At 45.4% G+C, this 22,470-nt stretch overlaps 2 protein-coding genes across 3 annotated transcripts in view; both read left to right on the top strand.

Annotated features, from left to right (window-relative positions):
* The window catches only part of LOC144101060 (sodium/calcium exchanger 3-like), a 67,997-nt gene extending 63,721 nt beyond the window's left edge, over positions 1–4,276 (top strand). For both annotated transcript variants that reach the window (XM_077634069.1, XM_077634070.1), the window contains exon 13: positions 27–4,276. In XM_077634069.1, the coding sequence (XP_077490195.1) occupies positions 27–257 (231 nt within the window). In that variant the 3' untranslated portion in view covers positions 258–4,276. The remainder of the gene's footprint in view (positions 1–26) is intronic.
* Positions 4,277–6,818: 2,542 nt separating this feature from the next.
* LOC144102197 (uncharacterized) lies at positions 6,819–21,759 on the top strand. Its single transcript, XM_077635509.1, has 7 exons — positions 6,819–6,822; positions 9,136–9,152; positions 9,833–10,035; positions 14,466–14,563; positions 18,127–18,552; positions 19,269–19,494; positions 21,567–21,759. Exons 1-7 carry the CDS (start codon positions 6,819–6,821, stop codon positions 21,757–21,759), a joined length of 1,167 nt encoding a protein of 388 aa, XP_077491635.1.
* The last annotated feature ends 711 nt before the right edge of the window (positions 21,760–22,470 follow it).

The following is a 22,470-nucleotide window of genomic DNA, read 5'->3' as shown; positions in this document are numbered from 1 at the left end:
TCTCACCTTGACGCATTGCAATGCAGGGGGTTGAATTCAGCGTGCCGTCCGGATCCCTGGGCTTCAGTGTGGGTATCTACTGCGCCACCTCGATCACATGCATCGCGCTGCTCATGCTGCGGAGGATGCTGCCCTTCTTCGGGAAGGCCGAGCTGGGTGGACCCCGAGCCCAGGCCATCGTCAGCGCCCTCTTCATGGTGTCCCTGTGGATCCTCTACGTCCTCCTTTCGGCGCTCAAGACGTACAAACACATCTGAAGACTTCGACTGCACATTAGCAGTGCTCTTTGAGCGTGCCAGTCGCTAAAGTGCGTTTCGAAATCTGGGAATAATCTGCAGCGATTTTTCAGAGGCTATAGCACACGAGGGGCCAGTACGTTGTCCGATCTCCTGTGGCGTCACCTAACTGTGCAGTTGAGCAGTCTGCACCGCAGGTTCCGTGAAAACCTCCCGATTCCGGACCAGTCTACTTGAATAATTAGGCCCTGTGGAGAGTTGCACATCTTGTACGATTATTATCTCTTGTGACATCATCTGCCACAGTTATTGAGCAGAAAGCAGCGAGTCACTGGCTACTTTTTCAAATGGGTGTTGGAACTGTTTTAGAGAGAGCGACAGAAAAAAAAATGGCTGTTACTGGACTTTGCAAGTGTCGTAAACGGCACTGATGTTGACATTGCTTTTGGTGTCTGTGTTTGGGCACAAAATTGCTGCAAAGACCTGCTCGCCAATGCGGGGTTATATCCAGGTGTGAAGAGGTCATCAGTAGTAATGAGCCCGTCCTTTGAGACCACGTGATTCACGTGGTCGTGGCCTGTGACGGTGCTAGTGTGGTAGCCGTCCTTCAGTGAAAAGCGGGAGGAGTTGTGAGATCTGTCTGGGAGAAGGAAGGCCTGTAGGAGAGCGATTGCGTTACACCACGAGGTTGTCGATCTCTGCTGCGAACTCATAGCGTCACTCATTAATTCATCCACCTCGATCCTCCTTCCCCTTAACACCCCTATTTCTCTTCCCGTACTGTAGGGAAGCCAGCTGGAGCCCTGCTGCCATTAAGCTCATCGCCTTTCCTCTCTCGCCCTCTCACTCACATAGCCGTCATGGTGTGTCCGTTGCTTCGCGGCACTTAAAACAGATGGCGCCACTTGCGCTTACAGTTGTCACGGTGTCCTACTCGTCTACTGTTTAGTGTTGTGTGGGAAGGAAACGCTCCCTTAAGAAAGAAGCAAGCCTTCTGCATGCTTGAGCAGCCTTTGCTGCTGTATCGACGGCTGCAGTTACGAATGAATCCTCTACGCACTCTTCACATCCGGTGGATGCACACAGGAGTTGCATGGCCTTGAGTGTGTGATTGGGTAACTGGGTGTTAGAATGCTTCTGTTGGCAACGTTGTATTTTGTCGAGAGTAAGCACGTCGGTTTTTCGCTTGAACGGTGCCGTACGGAAATGTACTACGCCTGAGCAATGCGAACAAAATCTGTCAGGACTTTTTGACAAATCCAGGCCTTCGACTCATGAAGGCGCTCCTACGAGCTTTGCAAGATTTCTTGTACGTGAAGCATTTAGCACATTCACAGACGCTTAGCGTGTCTGCTTGCCTGTTTCAACACATTTTTCAGACTTCGTATTTAGTACGCTCGAACAGTGCATGCAAGAACCCTCAATATGGCGATGAGTAACTTTCTAACCATTTATCAAACGTTCGAGTTTACCGAATGATACCACATGATACCACTTGCTTTGGTGTACACCATACTCAAAACCATTGCCGTTATCTAAAAGATAACTTAAACAATTTATATACATCTCCGTAACCAGTACTGCCGTCTCCACCTTGATGCCACCGTAGCCATAAACGTACGTATGCTTAGTATGTTATAACCTTGTAAACCTTGATGTACGCTGAAAAAAAAAAAAAAACGTCCATTTTCTTCTCGAAGGGCTTACCATGGTTCAGGGTACTTGTCGTGCATAATTTATCACAAAACGACTTCATCGTGTAAATAATATTTTTGGTATCACCTTTCGCTTATCATCAGTTCAGTTGTGTTCTTGCATACTGTGTTGTTGTTTCGCCCTGGTGATCGCACTACACCTGTGTATTATGACAAGGCACAGTATAGTAATGTGAAACACCGGCCGGTAATGACAAAAGTAGCTGCAGCAGTATATACGTAGGCTGCATTTTGTAGGATATAAGGAGTCCTCTCACTAATAAATGTCGTTCAGAACACGTCCGATTTGTTCCGTATTGAAATATTTTCTTCTGTTGTCAATAACATTGATATAGCACTGTATTCGAACGGTTATATTAGGCTATCTTTTTGTTCAGACCGCGTGCTTTTGATTTATGTCAAGTTAATGTGGTGCGCAGTTCGGAACGATGTTACTGAGGAACCATAAGGTGCAGGATACTCTTTGTACTGATGACTGAGCCATAGCCAAAATAATACCTTCGATTGATTCTTTGCAATAGAAGAGTGATTTTAGGACGATATAGAGTTTATTTTATTCTAGGCAATATTTTTTTCTTGTGGTCATACTGCGCCTTTCCGTACTACGCACAAATCGCAATCTTCCTCAATTTTTTTTTCGTCTACTGGCAAGCGACAGTGTCGTTTGTGAATCGTTACTTAATATCTATCGATTTGTCCGTTATGTAGAGAATATTTTGTGTTTAAAGTGCGGGCTAACCAGATCAATTCAAGTAGGTGTTCAGTCGTGACAACACCACCACAAAAACGAATAACTGGGTTGTCCCTAGCTCACCTCGTGTTACAGCTTATATGTGATTTTCGAATGTACCGAACATTGTGAATTGTCCACTAGCAACTCTTTCTTGTGATAAATGTTTAAGTCCCACAGGAAGCTTGCTCTTCCTTGCATTAACTTCGTCGTGCTTAATATTAACACAAAACTTCACGCTTGCATTTTTGCGAGCTTTGTCACGAAGCTTTTGAGCTCGCTGGCACATTCAAGTGCATTTGAGGCCCTGAAAGTTGGTTCACAGAGCTGTGAGTGCTTGGATCATCATTCGCTAGTAAACGTGTCTGATCTGCTGTCATTGTTGATATTTTTCAGCCAGCTTATACGGTTCGAAACAATCTAAACATGACTGTTTTACAAGGTTGTTCGCAAAAACGGTGATGCCATTTTAGCTGACTTGACAGCCGGAAGTAATCTAGACCACTTCGTCGTGGTTGGTCTAGATTACTAATACGTTGGCCACTAGCATTGGCTTGGCTCACTTTTGCATTGAAGTGGATCACCTCTGCATCAGATTTCTGAAGGAAAGTTTCTTATTCTGAACAGACGCGTTTGACCTGGTGAGCGCAAGAGTTATCTTTTTTGCACTGAATACCCGCGTCTTTTTAAATGATTGTATGCTTAACCGAACGAGATTAAAATGACCCTCTAGACTTTGTGTGTGATCAGTTGAGATTGTTCAGAGGATCTATGAAAATAAATCTATGGTAGCTATTTTAAATGATAGAGCACGGAAATTTGAAACGGCTCATAAGAATTTGCATGTAGTCCATTGAGATTGTTCAGAGGATTTATAAATCATAGCTATTTTAAGTGATAAAGCCCGGATATTTAAAACTGCCTATAAAAATTTGCACTTTGTAGTCGTGTATTGAGATTGTTCAGAGTAACTATAAAAATCGACTGCAGCCATTTTAAGCGATACAGCCCAGGCGTTTAAAACAGTCCATAAGATTTTGCGTGCGGTCTACTGAGACAGTTCACGGCGTCTGTAAAATAATCGATTGCAGCTATTATGAATTTCACAGCCTGGACACTTGAACCAGCTCATAAGCATTTGCGTGTGGTCTATTGAGATTCTTCAGAGCATCTATAAATGTTAGCTGTTTCAAACGTTAAAGCCCGAACGTTTAAAACGGCCCTTAAGAATTCGCGTGTGGTCTATTGAGATTGTTCACAGCATCTATAAAGCTCGATGGTAGCTGCATTATTAAGTGATACAGTCCGGACATTCATTCCGCTCTCATTTAAATTTTTCATGTATTCCGATCATCGCATCTGCAAAGCAATCATCCTATTTACACATGCAAAGCGGGTGACAAGAGAGATACCGGCCTATTTACACTAAGTTTATGTAACCGCAATGTACTTGTGCACTGAAAGCGCTTACTGCCCGCGACTGTTTTTTTTTTTTTACCGTGTCTTTCTCGCGTTCAATGCTCGGCTTTTGTATCGCGTGCATTAAGTGTCGCGCTGTAAATTTTATGGGACAAAATAAAGAGCATATGAAAGAACCTTAAATTGCATTTGTTTATCTGGGATTCACGTAGGGTCTACGCTTTCTAATAGAGGTGGATTTAAGGGTGTTCTTTCAGAGCGAGCAATTTTTTATTGAAGGGTTCTTACTCCCGGACTTCTTCAGCGAATGAAAGAGCATTTTTCACGTAGGACCGCCTTCTCGGTAGAGACTCTACATTCTAATCAGAAAGGAGTAAAAAGGGAGTAAGCTGACCTCTAGAGCACTCCCTTTCTTAAGTGCGCTAGAGGACAGCTTTCTGCCTTTTTTTTACTCCCATTTAGGCGTATTTGTGTTTAGAGTTTAGCCGCGCCTAAAGATGTTCCATGCCGTAACCAAAAATTACTTCGAGTAGAACCAAAAGGCTCAGGCTATTTTCTCCTGCACCAGCTTTAAAACTCCGGCAACTTGGAAAAGGTGAGAATTTTGGTTTCTTGAAATACCCTGAGACTCTGTAAAAATTCTCTTTCCTCCAAATTTTACTCAAATTCACTGAAACGGCAAATTTTCTGAATGGAACACGACTTGCCACGCTGTGTCTGGAGGGATAAAAGAGGGAGTAAAAGAAGGAAGGGAAAAAGAGCTGCGATTAAAGAGTGATTGGATTGGATCGTAAAACATTGCGTCGAGAGCAGGTTGCAGGAGACACATACTAGATGGCCGCTAGCCCATGGCTGGCGGCGACCTCATTGGCCCGCTCGATTGCCCGTACTCGAATCTTGGGGTCCGAGCTGACCAGCACGGTCTCCCACCGCTCGGGAGAAGGGAGATTTATCAACTCCGCCGGAGGCGGATAATTTGCGCGGTTCCACAGAATGTTGTATGTGGCCCTTTCACCTCATTTATGGCAGTTTGGGTCGTACGGACCAGGGTACATGAGGGCAAGCACTGCCGGATTCAGAAGGGAGAGTGTTTGCAGTCGGCGCCAGGTGAAAATAACAATAATAATAGGTTTTGGGGGAAAGAAAATGACGAAGTATCTGTCTTGTATACCGTTGGATACCTGAACCGCGTCGTAAAGGAAGGAATAAAGGAGGGAGTGAAAGAAGAAAGAGGTGCCGTAGTGGAGGGCTCCGGAATAATTTCGACCACCTGGGGTTCTTTAACGTGCGCTGACATCGCACAGCACACGAGCGCCTTAGCGTTTTGCCTCCATAAAAACACAGCCGCCGCGGTCGGGCTCGAACCCGGGAACTCCGGATCAGTATAGCCGAACGCCCTATATAACCACTGAGCCACCGCAGGTGAAAATGAAGATTGGTTTTTGAAGAAAGGAAATGGCGCAGTATCTGTCTCGTATATCATTGGACGCCTGAACCGCGCCATAAGGGAAGGGATAAAGGAGGGACTGAGAGAAGAAAGGAAGAGGTGCTGTAGTGGAGGGCTCCGGAATAATGTCGACCATCTACGCTTCTGTCTAATTTCGATCACTTAGAGATATGTAAAGGGACATTGAAGACAAACTTATTTCATGTATCCCCCCCCCCTCCCCCTGACAATGCCTCCAAAGGGCGCTGTACCTGTCAGAACAAACAAGCAAACAAACAAATAAATCAAGAAATATTATCAGAAAAAAAGATTCACTCTGGCTCTTCCTGGGTAAACTGGCATTTTTTACAGGAAAATACACAATTATGGCTGTTTAATTTGAATTAAAAATTTCTTGATCAATTGATTTAAACTTGTGACCTCTAAACTGAGAAGGACTGGTTGCGGTCATGTTGAAGTGAATAGCGATGCACCATAGCCTCTGAGATCCGTGCCCAAAATTGGGTTTGGCGAAACGCGGCCGCCGCGGTCGGGTTCTGACACAGCTACTGAGCCGGAGTACCCGGGTTCGAACCCGTCCACGGTGGCCACGTTTTGATGGAGGCGAAACGCAAGAGGCGCCCATGCGCTGTGCGATGTCAGTGCACGTTAAAGATCCCCAGGGGGTCGAAATTGGTTGATTCGTTGGCCTGAAATAAAGGCAGCTCTATCTTCCTTTCTTTTTTCACTCCCTCCTTTGTTCCTTCCCTGCACGAAGAGCTGCTTAGTATACTATGCATGCAAATAATGGAATTAGGTGTGCCTGTGAATTTTTAGACTCTGAAATACGGAGACAAAAACAAGGGAAATGGAAATAGGAACCGACTAAAGATGAGAGGAACAATTAAAGAGGACATAAATTGACAGTCTAAGCTGGAAGCTCAACTAAACAAAAAGTAGACAAAACATCTGCAGATCCTGCCGGAAAGTATAGCGGGACCTGGAGATACTGAAAACTAAAAGCATGGCTCTACGACTTCCGTCACAGAGATAAATGTATTCGACGAGTAAAAAAAAAATGTGAAGCTGAGAGAGGACTAGCTGAAAAAGATGAAGCGTGGTACGTGGCGAAACGCGCCACGCGTTCTAATCTGAAGAAGAAGAAGGCTCTTCGTTGTGTCGTGCACCTCATCAGCTTCAGCGCTCTCGCCTACGACGTGGAACAGGACCTCCGGGATCTCGGCGTTGCCTCCGCCCGTTATTTCCCCTCGGGCGTCGGCCATCACGTCGAAATGGGTAAGTTCTTCTCTTCCCGAAGGATGTACAAGGTTCGGTCAGCGCTTCCGAGTGTTCGAGCGATCACCTTTCGATCGAATCGCGTTAAGCTGAAGAGCTGGCGACCACAGGGACGTTCGTGCTCTTGCTTCGTTATCTGGCAGCGATTCCAGCTCCAGCAAATCCGAAGCGAATTGACCAAAGCTGATTCATCTACTGATTCACATACGCATCTTAAAGTAACACTTATGACTCTGGGGCTCGCCTCACTGAAAGGCTTAGCACTACTACCTACCACTTGGGTTCGTTTAATGTGTACCGATGCCGTTTAGTGTGCGCAGATACCTGCAGCCGCCGATAACTGGTTCCGACCCCCAAAGCGGCGGACCTTGTTGCCTTGAATGAGAATGGGATATCGTTTCGAAATGTGCGCCCGTGTGTATTGTGCATCTAGAAGCATGGCATTCTGGAGTATGCATTACAGGCAACGGCTTTTCCGCAATACCAGCACTGTAGGCAGCAGCACCGGCACCATGATCACGAAAAAGGATACGCTTAGTCACGTTGTTGAGATAAGGGTATACGCGTTTCAGAGCTGTCTACGGGTCCTTCTCGTACGGGTACTCTCTCGGCACCGTCACTTAAGTCAACCGCCTCAAATGCCTGCCAATATGATGGGACATGCGTGCTCCACCTTCCGGCACCAACATCAAGAGAATGGGTCGTGAGGGAGCGCTGCAATACATTTGTTCCTAAGCACATGCGTCCCATAAACTTCTGCTGCTGACTGCACATGACTGCAGGGTTATTATTTTCAGTATAATTACCTTTCATGCAATGGAGCACGTGTAGCTTGCAGTCGAAAGTAATGTTGTGGAAGTTGCAAGTAGCGACAATTTTACGCGTACAGTAACTGCTCCCGACGAACAGGTAAGGTTCTAACACTGCTCTTGATGCCAAACCGGTAGGGGCAGTACGCCAGTCAGTGCCACTACAGAGAATAGTATCACAACTGCCGATACTATTACTACCATAAATGCTCCCACAACTGCCGTTACTATTGCTACAATTAATACTCTCATTAATGCTCATGCTATTGCTACAATGAATAATATCAGCTTCCGATACTATTGTTATCATAATACTCTCCGTATAAACTAAAGGGAAGTTTCTACAACAGCTTGCCTGTTACGTTATTTAGAAACGATATTTTTGAGAATTTAACACATTGAGTTATCAGAAACCTTCGTGACGAAGTGCACTGGTCAGCAACGCGCATTTGCACGTGTTTCCCGGACACCTTCCTAAGTAAGACGGTAGCGTGATTTCTCGTTTTCTCCTGTTAAGTATCACATACAAAGACCTTACTGGAGCCTTACTGCTTTCTACAACTACATATGTTACTCGCAGCTGCCGAAATCACTCGGACCAGCACATCTCTGACGAGTAAGCAGATTCACTTTGTGAATTATCTTTTGTTGGTAATATGTATGTTGCGTATTTATATTCGCGATCCTGTACTGAGACCTGAATCCGCGGAGGAGCACAGAATCCCCTTCGGCCAGTAAGGACTCAGGATTTGAATCGAACACACCCATTACAGCAGGCTTTTCGGTTCCCGGAGCAACAATATGTGCTCTGGATCGCCCACTTGAATACGCTACTAGTTTTAGCGCAAGGGAACCGATCAGCATGCCTGTAACATATAAAACGATGTGGCCACCCAACCAATCCTTAAAATGAAGTGGGGTGGCATTAGAGCGTCGTTTTCGATTTGCTTATTAAATGTCTCTAAATTTGAAGAGTTGGCCCACTTTGTTTCTGTTTCCGAATTTTTTGGGAATCCCAGAATTCGGGAGCGGGCCAACCTCAGCCTCCTCCTGGAATCGGTCCAGCACTGTGGTTGGTGTGCTACAGTCACGTGATCTGAACGCTCTAGACCAATCAGAGAATTTCCTCACATCCGGCTGAGGTGTTTTGGCGTGACGACAGCTCTAATACTATCGCATTAAGTTTTTCACATTGGAAGAGGATGGGAAAGAGTGTGGGGAAGGGGGAAGGCAAAGTAGCAGTAGTAAAGGGAGAAGACAGCTTTGAGCGAGGTTGTTTTGTGGGTTCCGTGAAATAAGCGCTGCCGGAATGCGCAGTCAGATTGGATTGCTGGATTGGATTGGATGCTACTTAGATTGAATTGTAGGCAGGACTGCATGTACTGCGCCCATTGAAGAAGCGCTTAGGCAAGGAGGAAAGATTCGGTGCCTAACAGAAATAAGAAAAAGCAGCCGCCTTTCGTACTTAGGCAAACCTCTTTATGCTGTGGATATTTCTATGCAGGTATTTCGTATGGAACCGTAAGTATTTTACTCATGCCAACGAAGTAAGAACTCATTGAAGATTTTGGTTGCTTGCCAAACCAAATTAAAAAAAAGAGAAGAGAAGCCATGATGATTGGAACATTCCCTCATCTTGCGAAATATCGAGTGATCTCTGCCATAGTAAAGAGCCTTGCTCATAGCACACGATTTCTAAATCGGGAGTATACTGTAGGCGCTTTGTAACCTTTGTGTCAGCTCCTGATACTGTTTAGTGTAGATTGAAAGTACTGGGATGCCGAAACTTAATTCTTCGCCTTTCTTCAGAAAAGTCGAAACTTTGCGAGTTTCGCAGGCGATTACATATAGCTCTGTGAAACGGGACTAACTGAGCACTAGCTGCTATGGTGAGCAGGTTGATCACAGCCCTGCGAGCAAGTTGCCACCTTCCCATGGTGGCATGCGGTCCTCCTGCTTTTGCAGCTCTAATGACATCGCCTTAATAAGTAATGCTTGGTTGTTTGAGGGACTTAGGTATGTGAGAACGCAATTACATGGCAAGTACCAAACCCTGCGCTCTTCCAATCCTTTCTGGCTATGGGGGTCGAGTTTGGAAAGATAAATATTGAACGCGGGAGGTGAGCCGAGACGCCTACAGGACATCACCGAAAGTGCGACATGCTGCTTAACTTCCCCTTGGCTGTTCGGCGCGCTCGCAGGCAGAAGAGTCGACCAGCGCTCGCGAGACGCAGGGCACCACGAGCAGCTACACGCTGCCGACGCCCCTCGTGAGCTCGGCGCTAGCACCGCAGCTGGGCTCCGGTGACGTCATCGCACAGCAACCACCTGTCGAAGGCGCCCAACCCCTTCCCGGCGTCAGTGTGCTTCCACGCTCGGAACAAGAACTGGTCGACGTGGAAGCGTGAGCTACACCGCTGAAATGCTTCATAACAGCGCGGAATATAACGATCAGAAAAGAAACACGCGCACGCATACACATTTCTAGCTAAGGCGAAGAGCCGTCGCGGTCTCTCGGTGGTTATGGTGCTCGGCTGCTGGCTCGAAAGACGTGGGTTGGATACCGGCCGTGCTGGTCGAGTTTCTACGCAAGCTAAATTCTAGAGGCCGGTGTACGTGCGATGTCAGTGCACGATAAAGAACCCCAGGTGGTCGAAATTTCCGGAGCCCTTCACTACGGCGTCCCTCACAACCTGAGTCGCTTTGGGATGTTGAACCTCGGTAGACTATAGATCATAACACTAAGGCGAAGAAGACACTCCCGAGTGGTACATATAGTACATGATGTTTCAGGGAAGATCGCCATTAATTTTCAGGAACTGGAGAAGACACACATGTTCTGCCCTAAGTGTTTGACAGGATAGGGTTAATGGGTTAATGCTTATATATGCGGAATTGTTAATTCTCGACCATACATTCATAGATCACCGGGAGTGCTCATACCTCTCCTGGCGCAGTGGTTAAGCGATGCGCCACTGCCATGCAATGGCAGGTGCTGCCATCGGTGGGGTTTGTGAGACCCAGGTTGCCCTTCCCGAGCAACCTCTCGCGACCAGTCATTAATTTAACTGCCACCTGCTACAGTGGTAAGTTCCCTCACAATCCAGTAGGCAGGTTGTGATGATGCCGCAAGGTCATGTGACCTAGGTGGCCCACCTGGATTGCTTCCCCGGGTATTTTCTCCCCCAATGCCGACGACGACGAGGGATATTACGTGGTACGGCAGCCTTAACGCTAGCGCACTACTACTACTACTAATTGGTTTTTTTTTCTTTATTGCCTGGCTTTGACCCATAACATTTACACAAAAAACACTCAACAAAAAACACAAAAACGCTATGTACATACGACACTGTCGTGGTCAGCCATCATGAGTCTGGCTTGGGGAAAGGAAGTGGCGCAGTATATGTCTCATATATCGTTGGACACTGAACCGCGCCGTAAGGAAGTGAAAGAAGAAAGAGGTGCCGTAGTGGAGGGCTCCGGAATAATTTCGACCACCTGGGGATCTTTAACGTGCATGGACATCGCACAGCACACGGGCGCCTTAACGTTTCGCCTCCATAAACGCAGCCGCCGCGGTCAGGTTCGAACCCGGGAACTCCGGATCAGTAGCAGAGCGCCCTACTGATCCGGAGTTCCCGGGTTCGAACGCGACCTCGGCGGCTGCGTTTTTAAAATACGTTTTTTTTTTTGAGGTAGACTCTTTCTGCGGCATAGAAATACCGGTGTTGGAGGACACCAGAAAGGACGTGGATCACGTGAACATGTAAAGTTATTAGCCAATGGCCAGCTGCCAATTTTTAACTTCGACCAGGTGCCTATCCGTATTAGTTAAAAAGTTAACTATTAGAATTTAGTTGATAACTTGACCAGTTAAAATGATTGCCCTCTTTCATGGCGTCCGCTAACACTGCTATTACTAGACCGCAAAAAGCATTTCTTTACCTGAAAATCCCATTAAAAATTTAGTCGCGGGTTTCCCTGAAACACCTGGTATGCTCCAACAGCACTACGAGTTGGGTTGGTGAATTTTTACACTTCACGATGAGATACTTTGTGCTGCACGAAAAACTAAACAACTAAACAACCAAAGAACAAAAATGTGGTAGGACCTGGTATCTCACCATCTCCCTAATACTGTTAAGGGTGGTGGCTGAAATCGGGCAGGGTGGAATGCGGCGGGAGGCTTTCAAACAAACTATTTATTTGGCGACCTTGCGCCCGCAAGCCTGAAAACAAACTTTACGGTGGTTACAGCAGCAATTGTACTTTGACAGTCGGCAAACACGGCGACTACCGTGACTATCGGCCACACTAGATTAATCGGCGACATACGACCTAAGAGATGAGGTCCTTAATTAGCGGACATTCACTTAGAAAATCGCAGAGGCGGTCGCGCGTGCGCTAGATTTTGCGGGAACGCTGTATTCACGTCTCCCGCAGCAAACAAAGTCATAAGGACGTGCGCAGGCGAAGACAAACTGAGAACACACGCAGAACACAAGCTCCTGAGCAGTGAGATGTACACGCATGTTAAACGACTCCTGGGACTAAAAATACTTCATGAATCTCATCTATGACGGTCCTTCACCAAGTTCCGGTTTGGCACGCAACAATGTATGCAGGGCCTGTCTAAGAGGAGCCACTATAACCTTCAATCACTTATAATCCCTCCTACATCCTCTTCTCCAAACTATCCACGATGTACACTACGTGCCTGCACTTTTTCTGCATATCTCATCTTCACTCCATTTACCCCTTTTATAATACGTGATTGACCGGCCGTCTAGATTCATGCTGCTATTGTCCATTTTTTTCTTCATAAACTGACCAAACCTAATCAAGACTCTCCGGCCATTTGTCCTTACCAGTGCGACTGCTTCACAGCAGTACCTAAAGTTCTGCGGCGGTGCACGCTTTACAGGCTGTGCCTCGCTTATATGCAGAATTTCGTGCACCGACGCATGTGAGGATCGGGTAGATAGTGATTCTTCAAGGATTATCTTTTTGCATTCGAGCCAGTAGCTAGTTTAAAACAAGAAATGGTTACGGGTACAAGATGAGATAAACGCAAATACAGAGGTTATGTGCAGAGGGCGGAGGTACCTTCCACACATACCGAATTACGGATTACGGGGGCAGGGACACGAAGCTCAATTAAAATGCTGCTAGTGACAGTCGTAGGTGATAAAGAACATTGAAATACGCACGATGCGACCTTCAATAAAACATTTCAAAGGAATAACCAATAATTTTGTGCTTAATTGAACTGGTGCAATCGAGACGAATATTGTTTTCTATTACCTTTTCACATTATGCGGTTTTCTGCGGGGATGTTAAGGGTTGCTTAAGTTTTTGAAGTTTCGCAGGGGAATTGTTTCTGAGGAAACAATGCCGATGTCGTCATATGTCATAGCCGAAACCACGGAGGAGAATGCTATCGAAGTGAATCTCATGCGGGCGATCACGAAAGTGTACCTTGCGTGGCCGGTCCAAAGTCGATCTCTTGTAAGGGAATGTGATGGCCGCAGGTTTTTTTAATGCTTTTGAATGAGAGATCGAGATGTCTAAGAGCCTGATTTTAACATGCTATGCCATATATAGGACCATTAGCGCTAATACTTTTGTGTAGAATGTGCCATATTTGCCAAAAGTGACCAGACTGCACTTATAACTTATTCTGTCACGAGATTTATCAACCCAAATATGTACGTAGATCGTTGCGGCTGATGCGGTGAGGTCTACGCAAGTATTGCCTTCGCGGTTGTGAGACTAATTTGTGTTCAAGATCCGCAAGATGATGTAACGGGTTATGAGTCAGATGTGACCTTTGCGAAACCGACATGCCTGGCGGTGGGGTCACTGTCCTCCTCTCGCTGTTCTCCTCTACACTCCTCTTCTCCACCGACTCTGATTGGCCGCTTCAGTTTCCACCTCTCCACCCCCTCTTTTTCACTCTCCTCCGGGCTCACACGCCAACACCGGGTCTTTTGAGAAACTGTACTAATACAGCTAGCAGAGTAAAAGGATAACAATGGGTTTGGTTCACGCCACGCAGGTTGTTCTCGCAGCCGACGAGGGCTGGCGACCAGAGCTTCGCCACTCCACCACATGCCGACTTTAGGAGCGCATATCTTGCATGTCCGATCCTGGCTTGCACGGTGGAAAATGAAAGTAGGGCGATAACGATGGGAGGAAAGAGTAGGGTGGAAAGTAGAGGAGGAGTGTACAGCGGTGGCAAGCAAGAGAGGTCGCGATCAGACTGCAACAGCTGCTGCGTAATGACTGTCTAAACGCTTTACAGATAGCTGCCATGCTTGGAAAGTGCGCCTCAACAGCCTGTACAAAAGTGACTGGTTAGAAAAAGTTTATTTGACATTCACAATAAAACGAGGAGTCACAACGGGGAACATTAAAAGAAATGGAAACAACGCGGCGCCAACGCGCTCCACTGTTCGAATGTCTCTTCATAGCGTTTTTGCCTGGGTAGTAAAAATAAAATGACTTCAGAGCCTTCCTAGAATGCATCTTGGATGACTCTATTGTCTTATTGCTACCACCGAAGTAAAAGCGCGATGAAAAGAAATAGGAACAGCGCATCGCGTATGCTCTGCACTAGTAACTTCTCCGCCGCTTAATTTAGCGGGCGCTCCCGGAGGTCTCGTGGGCGCTTCGCGAACTAGCGGCGCGCGCGAAATTTCAAACGACGAGAGGTGAAACGTAACGACTAACCAGCAGATTTTTTTTCTGGTCGTTTGCTTTCAATTTCTTGTCAGCAAAGTCGGACGTGAGTGTTGTAAGACTGCACCTCCTTTCTTTCGGCTTTTCCAGGGAGGACCGACGGGTGCGGATGTTGCTCCTGCTGTGCATTCTGGTGATGTTCCTCATCATCTGCGCTGTCCTCCTTGCGATAATTCTCGTCATGATAGGTTCGTCTTTCAGTTCATGCTGTAGCAACTGTCACAGTAGAAAGTCTATATGACGGAAGAAAACAGTCACCTAAACCGAGGAGCTTAGTGGTTTTTTTAATTTGTGGTGTTCATCAGTGGGAGATTAATACGATAATTATTTTTAGAGATAATTGATTAGAAAGCCTACAAATTAAAAAAAAAATACACCGATTCTCGGTTTAGATGACTGTTGGCTTCTGTCATATATGTCATAACGAGCCGCTCTTTTCCGTTCCCTTGTCTGCGCAGTAGAAAGTGTGTCCGACTAAAAATACTCGAGTTTTTAGTGCGCTACCATTAAGACTTCCACTCGGCCTAGAAGCTCTTGTCTTTCAGTCAGCTTATGCGGTCTCTCTGTGTGCTCACGCAACCTCTTGCTAACTAGTTCACGTGACCTTGTGATTTCATCACAACCTCCCCCCCCCCCCCGGATTGTGAGCAAACTGTCCACCGTGGCAGGTCTCAATTCAGTTATTGATTGGTCGCGAGAGGTCGCTCGGGAAGAAACAACCTGGGTCTCACAAGTCCCGCCGGTGACAGCGCCTGCCGTCGCTGAGCAGGGGTGCATCGCAGCGAACCATGAGTGTAGAGAACCTTGAAAACCGAGGTTCGCACTGACACCGAGACTGAATTGAAAACCGCAGTGCTAGCGCACCTAACTGGCATTTGGCCTAACTGCTCAAATCGACCGCCTTTTTTTAGCCTTTCTGGCAGAGTTAAAAAGTGATGACCCGCATAAAAGCCATACGGACTGGCGTACAGACTGATTCATGGCACTCAGTCTGTATTCTCTAAGTAAGAACGCCTTATCGCGCGAACGGAAATACAACGCGGCATTCAGACCTGATATATTTAAAGGCAGATACCTTACTTATAGTTTTTGTTGCCTGCAGTACAAAAAAAATTAGTGAATAGTGAATTTTTTTAATGTTCAAGTTCCAGAAGAAGAGTCAAGGAAACGGTTGCACTCGAAATAACATTGAGAAGTTGATAAAAAAGCCAAACCTGTATTTAAACAAGTGTTCATGGTTAGCGCACTTTTAATACGCTCAGCTGCCTGAATGTCTTCAAAGCAAAATCCAGAGGAATTCTCCTGCAGAATAGAAATCTTTTTTATTAGCACGCGCACTGCTGGCGCTCTATCAATAAAACTGAAATTAGGAATTTAATACAACACGTCTTACATGCTTTCTTGTTCAGAGAATTTTGCAAAGCAGTAAGAGAGCTTCACTTTTAAACTAGCAAACTAGCAAGAGACTATAGCGCAGAGCAGACAGGACACAGAAGAAACGAACAACATGAGCGCTAACTTCCAACATTTTATTTCACACATGCAACATATATATACATCAAAGACACGTCATCATTTGTGCTAACAGTACCGTTACCTCAGAAACAAGAGTTCTTTATCACATAAAAAGATAGAGAGAGCGCTTACACATGTCTCGCCCGAAGCATTTATCCTTTCAGCTTCAATTATTAATCGTGTGGTCATGTCGCTACTTTTTGCTAGCACAGCAGTTTTTCCAAAAAATGCTTTGCACGTATTAGATTCGCATGAACGAATGTGGTCAACAAGTGCTTTCTCTTTCCCGTTCTTGACGTCGCGTGCGTGTTCTATCAATCGCTGATTGAGGCACCTCCCGGTCTGGCCGATGTAATGGCCCCCGCACGATAACGGTATTTTGTATACGACACATTCAAGGCATGTCACATACGGCTTCTGATGACGAGTCGTGCATCCACGTGTTCTGTTATTGCTGGTTTTTCCAATCTTGCACAATGAGGCAAGTTTCTTTGGTGCCGAAAATACGACAGTTGCGTTTGCGCGCTGTACAATTCTTTTCAGATTGCGAGAAATCTAATGCAAATATGGCAATACAATAAAGCGCTTCCTTTCATCGAGCATCAGGGCCGGTTGGCATTGATCTTCATTCGGTTTTCTTAGAAGCTTCTCGTGTTGCTAGCTGCTCGTGTTGTTTGTTTCCTTTGTGTCCTGTCTGCTCTGCGCTATAGTCTCTTGCTTGATCATGCACCAAAAAGCCCAAAAAGCCACGCTTTTGAGCAAACTAGCTTCAATGTTCTGAGAGCTTTAAAAAAAACTTCTTGGTAGTAACCTCTCGATGGCTGTTTTTTTTTATTTATTTATTTCAGATACTGTCAATCCCATTGGGATTTTTACAGGATGGGCACATAGTAAGAAGGTACAAAGCGAATACAAATGGAATGGTATATATTAAGAACACTGTTGTTTGCAAGTAATTACATGAGTATGGGAAAAAAAGCACAGATAGCAGAAAATAAAACACATAACGAAAGAGTATATTTCACAGAAAAGGGTGCGATTTTATGCATTGTAAGTAGTATGTTCATACAGATGCTGTTATATGCAGTGATACGAGCGGTCTTTTGTACTTGTATAATTATTATTTATTTATCTATTTTAATTATCGCGCAACTGTTCTTCTACCAGAGTTACAAATTTCTGCAAAGATGTATTAGTAGTGATAGAGGGGTTCAAACTATTCCAATCTTTTATGGCAAGCGGAAAAAATGAATATCTGAAACAGTCGGTTCGGAATGCGTACTCTCTAAGGGTTAATGGGTGCTTATGCCGGGATGGTCTCGATTCATCTACAGATATATATAACGAAGTATCTATGTTTAACGAGTTATGAACTAATTGGAACAATAATTTTAGTCGTGCTAGTCTGGCGCGTTTCTGTAAAGTAAGAATACATGCTTGGTTTAGTAGTTGGGATGGTGAATCACTGGTCCTGTATTTGTTAAAGATAAATCTAATTGCCTTTCTCTGTACTCCTTCTAGTTTGTTAATGAGCTGTTGTGTGTAGGGAAACCAAATCGTGTTTCTATATTCGAGAACTGATCGTATAAATGTGTTATATGCTAACAGTTTGGTCTCCGGTGGCGCTTCTCGAAGCCGTCTTCTAAGGAAGAACAATCGTTTTAAAGCAGATGATACTATACTGTTAATATGTGATTCCCATCTTAGATCATGTGAAATGATTAATCCAAGGTATTTGTGTTCGTGAACTCGGGTGAGCGGTATGTTATTGATGCTGTACACCTATTCGGACCTTTGTTTTTTACGGGTTACACATAAGAAGGCTGTTTTTTTAATGTTCAATTCCATTTGCCATTTGTGACACCATATTACCACTTCATGAAGGGCGCTGTTTAAATCATCGTGGTCATTTACAGTGTTAATTTCGTTGTAAAGTATGCAGTCATCGGCAAAAAGTTTAATTTTAACTTGCCAGCACAGTAAGCATAAATAGCTCAAGGCAACAGTAAAGCGATCGGAATCGTGCCAATCAAATCAACCGCACGCTGATGAAGTAGTTAATAACTAATATTTCGAATATGATTTTTTCAGCTCACGTTAGGGGAGTAACGTAAGCCTTACGTTAACGCGTTGTCAGGGCTCTTTTATATTAATAATGAAGCCTGTCTGCACACCAAGCGCATGTCTATGAAAAAAAATTGGAGGCTTGCATTTAACGGGCAGCGGTCATACGCAGGTGATAAAACCCCGACGACAACCAGCACGACGGTTACCACATTGCCACCTACAGCGCAGCCAACTACCATTACAACGACCACCACAACTTCCACCACAACCACAACTACTACCACAACTACCACAACCACGACTACTACCACAACCACTACTACCACTACCACTACAACTACCACGACCACCACCACTACTACTACCACAACCACTACTACAACGACCACTACTACCACAACAACTACAACTACCACGACAACGACAACTAGCACAACCACCACAACTACCACAACCACCACAACTACCACCACGACCACTACTACCACAACAACCACAACTACCACCACCACAACTACCACCACCACAACTACCACCACCACTACTACCACCACCACGACTACAACCAAAGCTCCGACAACAAGACGACCATCACGTAAGTTGTATTAGTTTTGTCTCTTTGAAGTGCAGCGCTGATGGTAGCTAAACAAGAACAGTGGTGAGACCTTGCACTCAGTACTGCCGTCATGCGCCCTAACTGAAGCCTATAAGTGGCGATATTCTGGATAATAATAATAATAATTCATTTTTGTGGAAAGGAAATGGCGCAGTATCTGTCTCATTTACCGGGGGACAACTGAACCGCGCTTAAGGGAAGGGATAAAGGAGGGACTGAAAGAAGAAAGGAAGAAAGAGGTGCCGTAGTTGAGGGCTGCGGAATAATTTCGACCACCTGGGGATCTTTAACGCGCACTGACATCGCACAGCACACGGGCGTCTTAGCGTTTCCACATCGAGCGAAATTCTCATTTTCTGGCAAGAAATGCTTCCACATTTCAGCACCGCATTCACGTTATCGTGAGCATGTACATGCGATGTTTCCCAAACTTATCGCTTAAGGGCTCGCTTCGGGGCTTTTTACGCCATTCTTTTCGGCGAATATCACTCGTGATAATTCCAAAGTACAATGCATCCGTTCACCCACAAGCACTAAGTCGATTTTATTACTGTCACGGACCTCACGGTCTCAGCATCCATGGGTGGACGACGAGGTCGTGAGGTAACTGAAGGTGATAAACGTTGCTATGAAACCTTCCTTGCGTTTAACCTCCTTCACTGACGTCATGGCACTGCTTCGCATGTTGTAATCAGTGAGGCCCTACAAGCTGGTGTATCCGCTGGTGTGCACGGTGAGCTCGACGTACAGAGAGAACACCAACCTGCCCAGAGACGGGCTCTGCGGGTACATCTTCTTCGAGTCGCTCTACAAGGGCGGCCTCAACTCGCTGACGAGAAGGCTCACTCCGGACGTGGCCTACTTCACAGACCGGGCGAGGCAGAACACCCAGACCGAGTTCGGCATGTCCTTCGCCATCGAGTGAGTGCGCGCGCAGGGCGTCTTTGCTGCAGGGTCGATCACATAGCCAGAGTCGGCTTTTACAAAGAGAGACGTCATAGGGCTCTAACCCTATGTATCCAACGTCGCGGCCAGTCTCTACAAATCTTGCCTGCCGCAAGAAGGATCCCGATGTCCCAGAAGGATCGAGAAGAGTCCAGAAGGATCCAGAAGGGTTCTGAATGGTCCAGAAGGGTACGGAACGATTCCGAAGGGTTCCGAACGGTTCCGCAGTGTCCGTAAAGGTCCCGAAGGATCCAGAAGAGTTCAGAAGGGTCCAGAAAGGCCCTGAAGGGCTCTGAAGGGCCCAGAAGGGCCTAGAAGGGCCCAGAAGGATCCCGAAGTGTCTCAGGGTCCCGATTGGTGAATTTCGCAAAGGCAGCTTACTGCACACGCGCAGCAGGTTGAAGAAATACAAGTGTCCTGAGTCAAGTAGGAAACAGTACAGAGGTCTCTAGCAGATGGTCAAAAGAATCAGTAAAAAAAAATTGTTTCAAAAATACCACTTGTCCTTCTCTATTCTTAATCGATTACTTTATTAAACGCCATTTCTCTGCCTCTTTCTCGAGAAGATCAGGGTGGGAGTGTGACCACACAGTTTTCACGGCAGCCTAGGCGGATGTTGATTTCTCCGCAGTCTACCACTACGCTTGTTGTTTCGGTCTTCTGCAACTAACTCCAGCTCCGAAATTAATTTTTAGTCGAGCAACGGGAATTTACAATTCGAGACTGGCTAAAAGGCATTGAAATGCCTATAACAGCTGTAGCCTTCTTTGCACTCCGATATTGGGCACATTCTCAGTGGTAAGGTAGAAAAAAGAAAGGAAAACCTCCATGCTTTGCGTGCTTAGCATAGAGTCCATGCCGTTCGAGCACAGATCGACAAAATGAACGCAATAAGTACCTACGCTTCTAACAAAACAAAGCACCAAACAATATATGAAACTCATTGTCATGGCACCATGTAATTCCTAGGTGTGAGCTATCCATGCGTACTAATACATTTTTGAAGAACCTGAGTGGTATACTTGCTTAGAATGTGTTGACGCGGGGATATGTTTGTTCAGGAAATATGAAATTTGATTATCGCGTGTTTGGGGGCCATAGTTTGCACGAAGGTTTTCTTTATACAAGCACTATTTTTGGAGATTATGAGAGTGGCTTTCGGAGAGGTATTTGTGAAGGGAAGTTGCAGGGTTAGATTTGACGTTGCGAATAATTGTCACGGGTGAAAATCCCTGCGCATAGTGTTTTATATTGCCGAAACTAATTTTCTAAAACTCGATTGTTGAAATAGCTAATCCCAAAACATTATCATTTGCGATTACTGGCTTTTATAAGTGTTTTTCATTTTCTTTTCCTAATTTATTCGTTCTACTGCCAACGATATATTGTCCTGGGTCACCATTTTCTTATGTGTTTCTATTTGCCGTTTTTTTGGTTGGACTGTTCCGTGCAAAAGCTACTTCGAGTGATGTATTATGGCTCTCTGCTTATATATATATATATATATATATATATATATATATATATATATATATATATATATATATATATATATATATATATATATATATATAACAAATTTTGGATCTCTGAGTATGTAATAAATGATAATAATAATGTCGATTTTAATGATGGCTATATATTTTGTTGCACTAACATCTCATCCTCACCACGATATATCATGGATTTTGGACCTCTGAGAATATAATAAATGCTAATAATGATGTTGATGTTAATGATGGGTAAAAACCCCAGCTACCTAGTGGTCCGAGTATCCGCCTCGCATGCTGGAGATGCGGGGTTCGATCTCCAGTGCCGCCGGATACCCACCAGTGATACAACGGGTAGAAGCTTTACCCTGGCCTGGTGCTCGCCATTTTTAGGGAGAATTGCTTGGGAAATGGGTCTTTGACCCCACCTTGAGAAATCGAAAACACCTTGTGCCATGGCGCTCTTTGGCCTCAGATGCCCTTGCGCCATAAAAAGATTCATCATCATCATCGTTAATCATGGCTACATATTCTCTTGCACTAACATCTCTCCCTCAGCAACGCCGACCTGATGACCGAATACACCACACCAGCGTTCGAGCAGGCCATCGACCGGCTGGTCAACACGAAGGTCATACACTTCGGCGTGCTGGACATGCACCTCCACATGACTTCGAACGCGATGTTGAGGAACGCGCTGATGGTACTCAAGGTCTGTGGTGCCCTGTCACGGAAAGCCTACTGCCACTAATTGTATCTGAAGTAGTACACTATAATTATAGCAAGCTTATCGGCTGTTACGTACAGTCTTGGTCAAAGGTCTTAAAGCCAAAGGCGTTTCGCTTCAGTAGCATAACAGAGCCATTATGGTACTATTAACGACCTTGCGTTTCGAATGATACCTTACACGGAGCATTATAGGAATGTTTATTTTGCTGCAGCTGAATGCTGTGGCCTCAAGTCATTTGACCAAGACTGTACGTATGTTAAACTGAAGCAAGCAGTGCACATCAAGTGCTCACTGTCCATATGCACTTGCTGCTCCAGTCGGTCATGCACTGTTTAAAAAAAATCTTAATATTACTCGTTCATTTCAATAATTTTTAGTTCCGGGTTCAGCGCTGTGTCTGAAGTGTTTACCGGTCCGTCGTCTCCTTCGAGGTTTTTCAACTAGAAATATTGCGCGATTTACGAGGAGGAATTAGAACAGGTGCTATGTGTCTCTTGGGATCTGAATGATCATGCTGCCACTTGTTGCTTGCTAGCCTGACGTCCACACAGCTTTCCAGCGAAAAAAACTCACAGGATGGTTACGTCTGTGTAACGGGGTGTTCAGCGAGAGCTCTTTAGGCGTTTAGTTTCGGGGTTATATTTCCGGCGCACAGGTGTAGTGGTCAAGTGATGCACACCTGCACTGGCAGGCTTATGCGACTCATGTTGACCGTGACATAATGTCACGTGA

This window comes from Amblyomma americanum, chromosome 8, assembly GCF_052857255.1.
Source record: "Amblyomma americanum isolate KBUSLIRL-KWMA chromosome 8, ASM5285725v1, whole genome shotgun sequence".
In the NCBI taxonomy this organism is placed as follows: domain Eukaryota; kingdom Metazoa; phylum Arthropoda; class Arachnida; order Ixodida; family Ixodidae; genus Amblyomma; species Amblyomma americanum.
This window is presented reverse-complemented; position numbering and strand designations above follow the sequence as displayed.

What these genes read in the sequence shown, in the direction of transcription:
- LOC144102197 (XM_077635509.1), top strand. An exon ending in GACAACAAGACGACCATCAC is followed by an intron (nt 18,553 to 19,268) that starts GTAAGTTGTATT and finishes TGTTGTAATCAG; the next exon opens with TGAGGCCCTACAAGCTGGTG. An exon ending in GGCATGTCCTTCGCCATCGA is followed by an intron (nt 19,495 to 21,566) that starts GTGAGTGCGCGC and finishes TCTCTCCCTCAG; the next exon opens with CAACGCCGACCTGATGACCG.